Source organism: Emydura macquarii, unplaced genomic scaffold (assembly GCF_026122565.2).
Source record: "Emydura macquarii macquarii isolate MOO-44397 ecotype Brisbane River unplaced genomic scaffold, CSIRO-AGI_Emac_v2 contig_1348, whole genome shotgun sequence".
NCBI classification, from domain to species: domain Eukaryota; kingdom Metazoa; phylum Chordata; order Testudines; family Chelidae; genus Emydura; species Emydura macquarii.
This window is the reverse complement of record NW_027131485.1, coordinates 5,991,908-6,005,047: the sequence shown is the minus strand read 5'-3', so window position 1 is coordinate 6,005,047 and position 13,140 is coordinate 5,991,908. Positions and strand designations below refer to the sequence as shown.

Genomic DNA, 13,140 nt, shown 5'->3' with positions numbered 1-13,140 from the left:
TTTGTTAGTTTGATGTGTACTCACAGTGTCCCTGTACTTCACAAAACTGAAGAGTATATTGACCCATTCTGTTTTCATTTTGTCCATGGATTTCTCTAGGGAATATTCTTTACTGGCTGCTGCTCCTATAGGTTCCAGTCTAGATTAAAATGAAATTTGATTTAGCTACCTTGCAGAAAACCCTCAGCACTCTACAGAGAAAAAGGAAGAGGTTGTGAATAAATTAATATCTTTTAGAGTAAGATGCATATCTATCAAGCAGCAGTGGCTTCTGTCCTTTTGTATGGCTCTGAAACCTGGGCCATCACAGAGACACAAATGCACTAGCTGGACACTTTCGACATGAAACAGCAATGACGTATTGAAGCTATATAGTGGTTTCATCACATTACCAATGAGGATGTCAGGCATGGGACCAACCAGCCCCCAGCATCTTCCTAAGTCATAGTTTCTCAACCTGGGGGTACGTGAGACACAGGTAGGGGGTACCCAGTGAAAAACAGAGTGAAAGGGAGGCAGGCGGCAGCTGCCAACTTCTGTGGAAACTGGGTGGCAGACCCCACTTTCCACCCAGTCCCAGCTCCCAGCTGGGAAGCGAGCGGCAGCCCCCAGCTTCTGGGGGAGGCAGGCAGCAACCCCCCGCTTCCCGCCCAGTCACATCTCCCAGGTGGGAGCCCGGTGGCAACCTCCTGCGTCTCGCGAGCTGGGCTTGCAGCTGGCTGGCAGCCACCCATGCCCCGGCTCTGAGCCGAGGGACAGCCTCTAGCACCCTGGCTTGAAGATGGGCAGCACCACCTACCCATATCCCTGGATCCCAGTGGTGTGGAAGCCTCCTCTGCCCAAGCTCAGATTGGGTTGCGGTTACCCACCTCCCAGGCTGACAGCCAGGCGGCAACTGCCTACAACTTGCCCAGGTGGCAGCCCCCTCCCTGGCTCAAAGTCCAGTGCCCAGAAAACTTGTCAATTGCATGGCTCTAGCTGAGTGATGAAATTGACAACTGTGACAGCCCCAGATTTCACCAGTTACCCTCTTTTCCTGTCTCTCTCTCTCTCTCTCCCTCCTTCCCTGTCTCTCTCTCACCCCTTCCTCCTCTCAAATCTATGGCCAAAAATTTGGCACAGCTCTTTATATTCCCCAACATTGGCACGCTGCTCAAAGCCTCCTAGCTTTGGCCAACATCACCTCTAGCCCAGGTACATACTTGAATTACACACCCCTGGGGTAAAAGTAGTAACCCTACCAACACTAGATCTGACACGTGTCATATCACAGCCTTATATACTCAACCCTTCTTTCAACATATGGCTCACATTAGTCTGTAAATATAAAATCCCATGAAAAATTGAGTGTTGGGGTACTTATTAAAATTTTCAGAAGTTAGGGGGTACTTGCTACTTAAAGCATTGAGAAACACTGTCCTAAGTAACTCAACATTGGCTCAGGTGGCTTGGCTATCTGCTTTATATGCCATATGTATTTGATCCAACACAAGCTGAATGGGGAAGACCTCATGGACAGCTTTTCACACATTAGAGAAATGTCATGGCTTCTGACTTCGTCTGCCTCAGTTTTAACATAGAGCAGACTGCAACTTTGGCAAGAGACTGGGCTCTCTGGAAGCAGGTGTTACAAAGTGTGTACTCTACGCTCCATGAGCAGGAGAATGAATGAATGAATGAATGAATGAATGAATGAATGAAGAGTAATCTTGTAATGCAGGAAGGAAAAAGGCAATTAGGTGAGAAAATATGTGAGTGAAATTACACAGACTTGCATGTACCGTTGAAGTGTCTGTGCATTCCAGTCCAATTTGTATTTGTGTACAAATATGGACAGTAAAAGTGTGTTTCATAAATATTTGTTAAGTCATAACAACAACAACCATATATATTATGGTATTGCCTAAAAAGCAGGATCCCATTGTGCTAGGTGCTGTACAAACCCAGAACAAAAAGACTGTCCCTGGCCAAAAAGGCCTACAATCTAAGTTAAATTAAGCATATACCCAATAACTGCATGTTTATCCTTTTAGAAAACAGGCCCATAATTTCTGAAAGCTGAACACTTGGTATCAAGGTACCTGACTTCAGAAGCAGAAATACAGACTATAGTAAAAATAGTACCAAAAATATGTTTTAAAACTATCTAAAATGGTTTTAATATAAATTATCTGGCATAGCCAAGTACATGATGGTGTGGTGAACATTTTATTGTTTCTTCTTAGGGATTACCTGTATAATTCACTCATAGCTTGGAAGTTTTCTGGCCATTCCAGAATCACTGCTCCATCACCTATTTCCTCACAGTGCATATGCATTTATTTGAAGGATTTTTTATTTACATTTTCAAACTAATCAAGTTATTGCTAATAATCAGTGTTATATAATGCTGCTGCTTAACTGTAAATTAAATCTTCTTAGAGATTTAGGATGGGGTTTTGAGAAGTTCATAAGTAATTTAGGTACACAATTCCCATTGTTTTTCAGTGGGACTTGTGCTCGTTAGGACTTGTGCTCGTTAGGCACTTTTGAAAATTCCATTCTTAGTGGATAAAGTTCAGCAGTGGAAAATTTGAAAGGTCTTAAAATCCCTTTAAAAAAACTCTGATAAACCTAAATAGACTAAAATTTGGTATCTGATTATGAAAGCATATAAAATATATTGATTGTTTTTAAGAAATTAAGTTTAGGTTGTATTTCTTACTTTTCTATGTATTTTGATAATCCATATTCCAACATGTTTAGAAGGGAAGTACTTTCATCAGGTCTTATTTCATATCCTACTATTTCACTGATCTGAAAATAAGTGAAAAACATAGGCTCAGTCATCACATACATTTGTATCAGGATTTATCAAGTAGCAGGTAAGAAATAAAAATTAAAGAAATACCAACATAAATTTCCCCAGCCCTACAGTTTTACCACAGGCCAAACTCCCATTTTGTCACAGGGAGTTTTGCCTGCACCCTTAAGGATTGCAAGATAGGGCCATCATGTGGTAAATTTTCAGTGGATTTCCTTATTGTGAAGTTTGTAAAAGAAAAAATGGAATGTAATAACAATCTCTATTTTGAGGTAGAATGTTTTCATTGTTTAAAATGTATTTCTATGGTACCTGCTCCCAATGCCTGTCCTTCATTCCACGATTGCAGGCAATAGACAGGATGGGAAGATGCTGCTTAAATTTGTCAAGTTTAAATTTCACATTTTCCGCTAAGCGTCTAGGTCCAGGCAGATCTGCAAAAGTCTTAGTTAGTTTGTACATGGTCCTCCACATATTTCCAATTTCCTCAGTAATTTCTTCAGAATTCAAGTGCTGGAGAGATCCTGCATGTAAAATTGGAAAAGAGCAGTGAGACGATTTCAGTGCCAAGTTATTACCAAAAAGATTCATTTATAGGCACTTGTTACCATTCTCCTTTAAGGAAAATGTGCAAACCAATTAAATTCCGAAAAACTACCTTAACATAACAGCAGGTCCAGGCCAACAATTATAATTAGCACTTATAGACAGTGCTTTACCTCTTCAAAATGATTTATACACAGCAACTAATTAATCTTTGCAGCATCTTCACGAACTCAGTAAGTAAATAATAGCATTTTCATTTTATAGCTAAGGACACTGAGATACAGAGCAATCAAATGACTTGGCCTAGGCCACACAGTAAATCAGTATCACAAACAGATTTAATCTCAGAAACTCAGGGCTTTGGTCCCAGCTGCTTCTCAAGACCTCACTGGCTGTAATTCTACAGAAGTTCAGCCAACTCAAAAATGGTAAATTTCATCATATAACTTTTTGTGAGAAATATTTCATCCAGCTCTCATCCTCACCATTCATCCATTCCTCAGACTTGGTATGGAAATTATAAGCCGTTACCCAAAGTTGCTCAAAGGGTTGTTTATTTACAATTACAGTCTGCAGTAGAGGAAACTGACTCTTCTCCCGCTCAAGTAACTCCTCTTCTTTATTAATAGCCTTTAAGAAAAAAAAATATTTCTAAATATTCTATGATGGAACATTGGGTAACACTTTCAAAAGGGCTTACGAGACAGATATTTAGAGGTATTTAGACATCTAAAGATGCAGATAAGTGTCTAGTGAAATTTTCAAAAAGGAGTTAGGCACTAAGGGGCTTTTGATAATCCCACTAGGCACCTATCAGCATCTTTAGGTGCCTAAATACCTTTGAAAAATCAGACCCTAATGTGTCTAAATCCCATTTTCAAAAATGACAGACATTTAGAAGCCTAAGTATCATTGACTTTCAATGAGACAGAGGAGCCTAAGTCCCATTTTCAAAAGTAACATAGGTACTTAAGTGTCACTTAAGCATTTCGGCAAATTTAATCCATTATGATTATTATTTCTATTACAATAGCACTCAAAGGCTCCAAGCAAGTTCAGGTGCTAGGTGCTGTACATGGACACAGTAAGAGACCATAAGCTTTCCCCAAAGAACTTACAATCAACATACACAAGACAGATAAAAGGCTGGGAGAAAATAAGTATTGTTACCCCATTTTGCAGATAGGGAACTGAGGCACAAGCAGATTAAATGATTTATTCAAGGTCACACAGGACATCTATGGCAGAGCCAGAAACTGAATCTAGAACTTTTGAGTCCCAGTCCAATGCTTTAACCACAAAACCATCCTTCCTTCATAACAATTTCAGTCAATCAATATAAGATGTAGAAAGATGAATTCAAAATACCTGCCCAGATTTCAAGGTAATTTCTAACTTCATATACTTACTGAATAGAACTTACAGTCAGTATCAATCAAAGTTTTTGAATAATCCCCCTCATTATAACTAAGGCCTTGTCTACAAAGGAAATAGTGCCAATTTAACTAAATCGGTTTAGAAATGGATTTAATTAAATAGATACAACTCCCTTGTATGGACACTCCTAGTTTGATTTAAGAGTACCTTATATAAATGCAGCTTAAGTTGACTGATTGACTGACTGAATATAAGGTGCTTTTAAACTAAAATAAGAGTATCTACACAATGGTGTTACACCAATTTAAATCAGTTTCAAAAGTGTTTTAAACAGCACCATTTTTTCATGGATGCAAGGCTTAATTAAGCGCCTGATCCTGGAGCTACTCTGTGTGCAGAAATCTCATTTATTTCAAAATGCTCCATAAACAATAATTAAGTAAGCGTCAAAACATTCTTGAGATCTATCATGAGTGACTATTATTCACAATGGGAGGCACAGTCAGATAAGATGCACAATTTACCTCAACTCACACAGTAAAATAGAAGCAGAGCCATGCATAGTAAAATGACTAGAATATCCAGATCTCCTGATACTGTCATCTCTTCTAATTACTCTCCCTAACATAGCACCTGATACTACCTGAAGCCAACTTCCAGAAAAGATACAAATATCTGGAAAATTTAGCTCTTAATTAAGGGATCCACACTCCTCCAACCACAGATCAGGCTATAGAAGCGATGATCAGAGATAAGAACCATTTCCGTACATGTTCCTCCCCCTATTCCTAGACATTGAGGAAGCCCTGTCTTCACAAGGACCCAGATTTGTGAGCAGAGAGGACGATGTAGGTATAGAAAATTTTTTAAATTCTATTTTAAATTTGACCAAAAAAACCCCAAAAGAAATGAATTTCTGATGAAAATTTTTGTCAAGAGTGTCCAGTTTTTCAAACCAGCTCTAATAAACAGCTATAGTAAAGGAAACGGCAGGATACTGGCAATAGATGCGTGAGAACTTGGGGAAATTATTCAAAGCTAACTCTGAGATATGTGCCCATAACCCTGAAAAACCAGGAGATTAACTTACTCATTTATATTACCTAGAACACACTACAAATAAACTTTTAATTTAAGCCAGGTGATAAGTACTTGCCTCAAATTCTATTAGTGCATTATCCAGATTCTTATCCAACTCATTAAATTTCTCAACATTATTCTTCATTTCTTCCATGGTCATGACATCCCGTTTTCTGTAACTTTCTACTTCTTTGAAATAACTTTCAAGCAATGCCTCAAACTGGGAGCACCTTTTTAGAGTCAAAGATAGCTCAGTAATATTACCATTTTTCAGACTTTTGGTTATTTTTTAAATTACAAAGTGCATCCCCAAATGAAATCTAACCTCAAAATTTAGGATTTGTAAGCAAAGATGCCCCTGCAAACATACATTAATTAATTAATTAATCCTTACAAAAGCCCTATGTGGTTCCCATTTCACAGATGAGGAAACTGAAACACAAAGGTTAATTAATTTGCCCACATCCATACAACAAATTAGTGGTAGAGCCATGATTAGAACTCAGAACTCATTTTAAAACTCTTAGTCCCATGCTCAGTTGACTAATCCTTGCTGCCTCTTCTGAACCATGTATGGATGTATGAAAGGTATAAACAACAAGGAAAGAAAATAAGATTTTAGTATAGTGTATGGGGGTGTAATCAGGAATAATGGGATGAAATTATGAAAATCTTAGCACCATCTTTCTTTCCACCCTTCAGACCTATTTAGGGACAGGGAAAAATCCAGACCACCCTGCTGTGTGATATTTTTCTGAAACATGGTTTAAAACCCCACAGTACTAGAAGTCAGATTTTTCTCCCTCTAGCAGTACCATTGACTTGACCTCCCTTTTCGTTGGTGCCAAGCCTTTTCATTTTTTTTTAAACTCCTAGTTCAAGGGAACATCCTTTTTAAATAGCATACCTTTTAATCAGAGAAACCTCTGCATGATCCCTCCTGCTAAACAACTGGGCTCTGCTATTTTCAAATATTATCTCAATCTGTTCCGGCCAATGGAAAACAGTACTATTCAGTTTTATGTCATCAGCTAAAATTAAAAAAAAAAAGCCATTTAGGAAATTATCCTTCAAGCAGTGATGTGCGAAGTAGTCGTTATAAAGAGTATGGCAGAACAGTTTACACTACATTTAGGAAAAAGTGATATATTTTTTAAAAAGTGGCATCCATTTTTTTGTGAGTGGAATGTTGCAAGCACAAGTAATCTGGGGTGTCATTTTGCAAGTAAAATTGCAGACCAAGTTGATGTTTGTTTAAAAATCAGGCCCAGTGTGATCCTCATGTAAAATTATTATGGTTGGTTTACAAACTGTGAGTCTCTTTCTGCCTTCATTTATGCCAGCACTAACCCAATTTGCTCTTTTATGTTCCAAAAGAGACAGATATTTCGAAAAGGATGAAATTCAAATAAGGCAAAGCAAAAACTAAGTCAGTATAAAAAATTTGAGGCAGTGCTACCCAGTTTTTATTCAATCATCCACTGGAAATTTTTCCCAAGTAAGGATTATGTAAAAGATGAGTAAGGACCTCAGATATTGCCCATTAAAAGATGTGGCCTGGGACATTCATGGACATTTAACTCTCATAGATACCTTTGACCATCTCAGATATGAAATTTTTTATCAGCTTTCTGAGTACAAGGAGATTTGACTGTTTAGCTCTGTTTCCTTAAATAGTTTAGGGTGATGACAAAATACTGACATCAACTCAGGAATGTTGCTTTATCTGCATGAGGCCCTGACTACAGGGGAAAAACTGGCCAGCATGGCTATAACAATTCTGCTATAGCTAGTCGGTATAATTTAGCTAAGTGGAATAAACTAAGTCGAAAGTGTTCTTATCCCAGAATAAAAAAGTGTCCACATGGAGGCTTATACTGAAATAATTGTTCCAGAATAACTATTTCAGTAAATTTCCAAGCACAGACAAGCACTTAGAGGTGCATTGATTTTCATTTCTAATCTATTTCTGGATTAGCCTCAAAACCCTTGCAGCAATTTATTAGACTGACAGAAATATATTTAATAAATAACATCCCAGACTATTTGATTTTGCCAGTACGATGATGAAGAATGTTAGTTGAATCATTGCACATACTATAAAAATTCTCTGAAAGAGTTCTCAGTTCACAACTCTCTCATAGAGAGACCATAGAGAAGGAAGAATGTGTGGGTGGAGGCAGGGGAAGCGGGGGGATCTTCCTGCATTTATGCATCTTTTCCCTTTAGAGAATCCTTTTGTTTTTCCATTTGCCTCTTTTTGGAACCTTTAATTAGAATAGTAGAAGTTGTACAGTTTATTTAGTTTCCTTTAATAAAGAGAAGTCCTACTTTTATATTATTTATGCATACATAAATGTATACGTGATAAATGTGATATATATATATCACACATACACACACATTTCTCCCAGGGACACATTTATATACTGTATTTTTAAACATACCAGGCAGATCAGCATAATCCATCAAGAATTCCAGTCTGTAGGCTGCTTCAGAGATCTCACGTCTCAGTTTAAAAACAGTAACTTCACTGGCTTTTTTTAAGTATGCCGTAAGTTCTACCAGCTCTTCAGTGTTCAAAGGCACCTCACGGACTTTGTCTGCGATTATGTTGTATTGATTGCAAATGCTACAACAAAAAATAAGAAACCTGTAATTATGAGTATTATTAATGAAGAGTGGTGCAGCATCTCATTAATACAGATGGTGTGTCAAAGGATATTAATGCATCTTTATAAACAAGATATTCTGATGAATACACATAACAGACATGCAATAATTAAGGGCATTCAGTTCCAACATCCCACCACTCTTTAAATCCATACAGTAGAATGCTTCTTAAACTGGCATTAAATTGTCACTGCCAACACACTAAGTTAACTGCTCCCTCCCACAGATTTAGAATGTTCTGTCTCAAGAGCTGAACTCTTACACACAGACATCCTTACATGCAGAAACCAGCAGCTCATTTATTCTCCTGACATCTACAGAACAAAGCATCCTGCATGAAATTTAGGCAAAAAAATAACATTTACAGAGAGATCCTCAAATTACACCCCCCATCACCAAAATTACCACGGACAAAAATGGGAAAAATACAGAAGAAGCAAAAAAGACACCTATTACATATCCTTCCCCAGCATTGTGTTCTCCTGTTTCAGGTTTGTACTGAGCACAGTTATCCATACATGCAGAGTACTCCAGACACCTGAAGTACAACCCTATTCCAAGTGTAACCATCCATATTTACTCATGAAAAAAGGGATTTCTTCCAAGTGAAGCACAATTACACCAGTACAATGAATTTAGCTTTAATCTAAAGTAAACCTTTTACTGGCTAAGACTGGAGTTCAGGGCTAGTGTTTTTCTTGCAAAAGTCAAGGACATCTCAATGTGCAGAACAGGGAACTGAGGTCCTTAACCCTGCTTTAGACAGGCATTAGTTCTTGCAGGGGAAACACAGAACCCTCAATTTAACAATTTTCAAGTCAGGAAGAAGAAAATAATTGTCAAATATTTTCATTGTGATTTTTAGGTCTATCCAGGTAGAACCTAACTCAGGAACCTTTTAAAAAATAATATTTATTTAAAGAACATTTCTGGTCAACCTTACATATACAGTCTGGAGTCCTTGCAAACCAGTCCAATGCTGTGTTAATTTACAGAAGCCTGTGCATAAATCAGATTAGCACTGTAAAAATCCAGCAGGTGAATACAATTTCCTCTCAGGAATGTACAAAGGCAGAGATATACAGCATCAACCCACAAATCTAGTGATAGCCATGCATTCTCCCATATGTGTACCTCTGATTTAATTCCCTGTTTTCATCCACTTCAAACTCAATCAGTCTATCTTTAAGTTTTTGGGCCCGATTGCAAAGCTCCTCATTCAGTTTTAAAGCATCCAGGCAGAACATGGCAAGAGGAACAGTGACATGCATGGAGGCGATTTCTTTTTTCAATTTTGTTAAACTGTCAATCTTCTATAAAAGGGGAAAGAATAATCTTATTAGTTTCCTTAGACTCTACAGAAGGGAAATGCTACACGAGGGCAAAGAATTATCTGTCAGTCACCAGGTGGGTAATATATTTTAAACAGAAAAAAACCCCAATGCATGTTTACCCACTTAGGGCCCAAATCACTCCCACCCCCAGAACCCAGGGGAAAGTCCCCAACAATGAAAGGTCCATATGGATACCAGGGCACAAGCTGCCTGCAAAAACTGCACTCAGTTAGGGCCCCAGTCCAGCAGGGACAGCACAGAAAGTGGGTGGGATTGGCTACGGAGAGGGGAGCCAAGGGATAAAGGGAGGATGTGCTGATTCAGCACACATTCTGGGCAGCCTCTTTCAGTAGGGCTCTATGCAGAACATAGCAGTGCCTTCCCCAGCATAACCCAAACAGGGAGGCAGCAGCAATACCATCCTCTCTGCTGACACAGCTGCCCTACAGGTAAGGTGGGCTATAAATTGTCCCCACTTCCCTGTATCTACAAGGGTGAATCAAGCCCTTAGACCAGTGGTTCCCAACCTTTTCTCTGCTGCAGCACACCTCAATTTCCAGGTGCACTTTCCCCACCCCCAGCCAGTGGTTGCAGGAGGGAAGTGGAGGGGCAGAGGAGCCAACCCATTGTTCACACAAGAGGGAAGAGAGGGAGATTGAACTCTGATTGGTTGCTCCACCCCAGGAGGAGGTGGATCAGTGAGGCAGACTGCCAATCAGAAGGCAGCTCCCCCCCGCCCTTTGTTCTCACATGTACTTTTTAAAAAAATTCCAGGGCACACCTGTTTGGGCCTGATGGCACACCTGGGTTGGGAAACACTGCCTTAGACTAAAAGGCAGGGGGTAGGAAACTTATTGTAATTGGTGTCTGAAAACTGCCATGTAAATGTGGGCTATTGTATGCATGATTAGTAATAATAATACTGTATGTTACCTTAGTGAAAGCATCTAAAGAATGGCTTTCCTTCAAAAAATCAGTAATATCTTGTTCTGCATTGTTGTTCAAAAGATCACTGTATTTCCTGTACACATTTAAGTACCTTAAACACAGAAGAATGTAAAAACAAACATAAGATCCCAAAACTAGGCTTCATGGCAATGGGAAGTAAACATGCAAAAATGATCCTGGCACAAACTGTTCACACACTGCTTCACACGCTGGTGGAGCTAGATCAACACCTAAGTTAAAAGCAAAAACTTACTTCTGTGGACCAACCACGTTGCTGTCAAATATCCTGGCAGTTTTGTTCACATATTCTGAAACCAAAGATTCATCCGGTTTTACTGTGCGGAGAGTGGGGTCATCTTTTTTTAATTCTGGAAAGAGTTGAATTTCTACCTAAAAAGAACCCCATGACACAAATACAATATACTAAAAACAAGGGCATTTCACTACCTATACAACATGGTTAGAAGTGTCAAGTTTTACCTACCTAGTGATTTGGCAGAAACAGTGTCCTGCAGTGCACACATGGGCCCTGATTCAGCAAAGCACTTAAACACGCACTTTAGGAATATGCTTTGGTGCTTTGCTGAATCAGGGCCATAGTCAGAAGTAAGCTCAGAATACTAACCCTGGGCCACTGGAGTTCAAAAATCACATATTTAGACACACAAGCTGGCATTCAGAGGCATAAAATTGCTTTTAGTCATTGGCGTTTACATTCCTAAATACTGATTTGAACACTTCAATGCAGGATTCGGATGCTCTGTTGAAGCCTATGTTTAAAAACTGGACACATTATATGGACATTTTACTTCGGAACATTAAGTAATCCCAGAGGATGCTTTATACAACAGAATGAAATAAATGGAAAAACATAAATCAGATCATTTACACTTTTCCAATCTTCATGAAAAATAAAGTGCTCCCACTTAAAACAGTTGTAGAAAAATCTGTTGTAAGAAAATTAGCAGAGAGTAGAGGTAATGATTATTTGTACTGTTGGAATAGCTTTCACTTGACAACACGTATTCCTTATTGGTGAACAGTACAGGAGATCCAACCAAAGCAATAAAGCAGCTTCAATGTGAGCAGAAATCCTTTCTATGTTCTCTACTATAATCATTAAGGTTTATCCAGCTACTGATACCTAAAACTCTGTTTGTCTTCTTTATCGGAGTTTTATGCCACACTCATCACTATATTATCTGAAGCCTGACTTATAGGTTTCATTCTTTGTGCAGCATTCTCTGTACAATAAAGCCCATCTCCCTTCTTTTACCCCGTACCTTTGGAAGTCCCTCCGAACTCCGTAGGATTTCCATGAAGCAGTGGTAGATTAAATTCCAACAATCTTTCCAAAGTGGCTGAAACACAATTTTGGGTTCCTCCACACTGAGTTTGATTACTAGTATTTGAGGAACAAAGAACTGCATTTCTTGATATGGTTCTCCGAAGTCATTCCCATCCTCAAGGAATAAAAAGAACAAAAACGATAAATGCTGAAGGAATTGAGTGTAACATGCACAACTCAAAAGTCATTTTAAAAATGATTTAAAACCACACACATAAACTGAGATCTCTTTTTATTACACTGTACCCCCAGTGTCTTCATCCTAATCTGGAGCCTGATCTTTCAAGGTACTGAGTGCCCTCAGTCTTCATTGATTCAATGGAAGTAGAGCCCTGATTACCTCACAGAATCAAATCCCTAATGAGTGATTCTCATTGGCAATTTTTTAATGATTTAGATTTTAATGACTTTGTTTGCATCCCAATTGTTTGCACAGCACATAGCACAATATCTGGGGGCCTCATCTAGGTGCTACCGCAGTACAAATCATAAATCGTAATCATCATCCAGATACAGTACCTAGCACAAGGATGCAGCTCCATACTTTCTCAATGTGATTCTGGTGCGGTTTCCCACAATTCAGATCCCAAATCTGTGCTATTAACAAATGTTTTTGTAGAAGATCATAGCAGATCCTGGGTGATACTTAACTACTGACTGGCAGCCAGGTTATTGAAGGGAAGAAATGACAGGCAATCATATGCTGGAGTGATGGCACCACATATATTAATAAATAGTTATTGCCTGTATACACATATGATTTCATGGGACAGAATTAGCAAAGCACTTTTGACTTCAATGAGACTACTCACATGCTTAAAGTTAAACATGTTCTAAAGTCCTTTGCTAAATCAGGGCCTATCTGAATAGCAAAACTACAGCAATGCCATTAACACCTGAAATCTTTTAGAACTTGTTAATTATGGTCCTGCTCTTGCAATCGCTAACTCAAGTGAACAGTTCTTGATCACACAAGAAGTCCTAATGAATACAGGCAAGGGTTTACAGAATCAAACCATAAGTTTGGAAGG

General features: G+C 38.7%; 1 protein-coding gene across 1 annotated transcript in view; it reads right to left on the bottom strand.

The window, feature by feature from the left end:
- DNAH3 (dynein axonemal heavy chain 3) overlaps positions 1-13,140 on the bottom strand; it is a 90,086-nt gene that overhangs the window by 56,652 nt on the left and 20,294 nt on the right. Inside the window, exons 10-20 of the mRNA XM_067551460.1 lie at positions 12,045-12,224; positions 11,015-11,151; positions 10,747-10,852; positions 9,614-9,792; positions 8,254-8,438; positions 6,714-6,837; positions 5,883-6,036; positions 3,835-3,979; positions 3,116-3,327; positions 2,705-2,796; positions 25-139 (exon numbers count right to left, since the gene is read on the bottom strand). Of these exons, the coding sequence (XP_067407561.1) occupies positions 25-139; positions 2,705-2,796; positions 3,116-3,327; positions 3,835-3,979; positions 5,883-6,036; positions 6,714-6,837; positions 8,254-8,438; positions 9,614-9,792; positions 10,747-10,852; positions 11,015-11,151; positions 12,045-12,224 (1,629 nt within the window). The remainder of the gene's footprint in view (positions 1-24; positions 140-2,704; positions 2,797-3,115; positions 3,328-3,834; positions 3,980-5,882; positions 6,037-6,713; positions 6,838-8,253; positions 8,439-9,613; positions 9,793-10,746; positions 10,853-11,014; positions 11,152-12,044; positions 12,225-13,140) is intronic.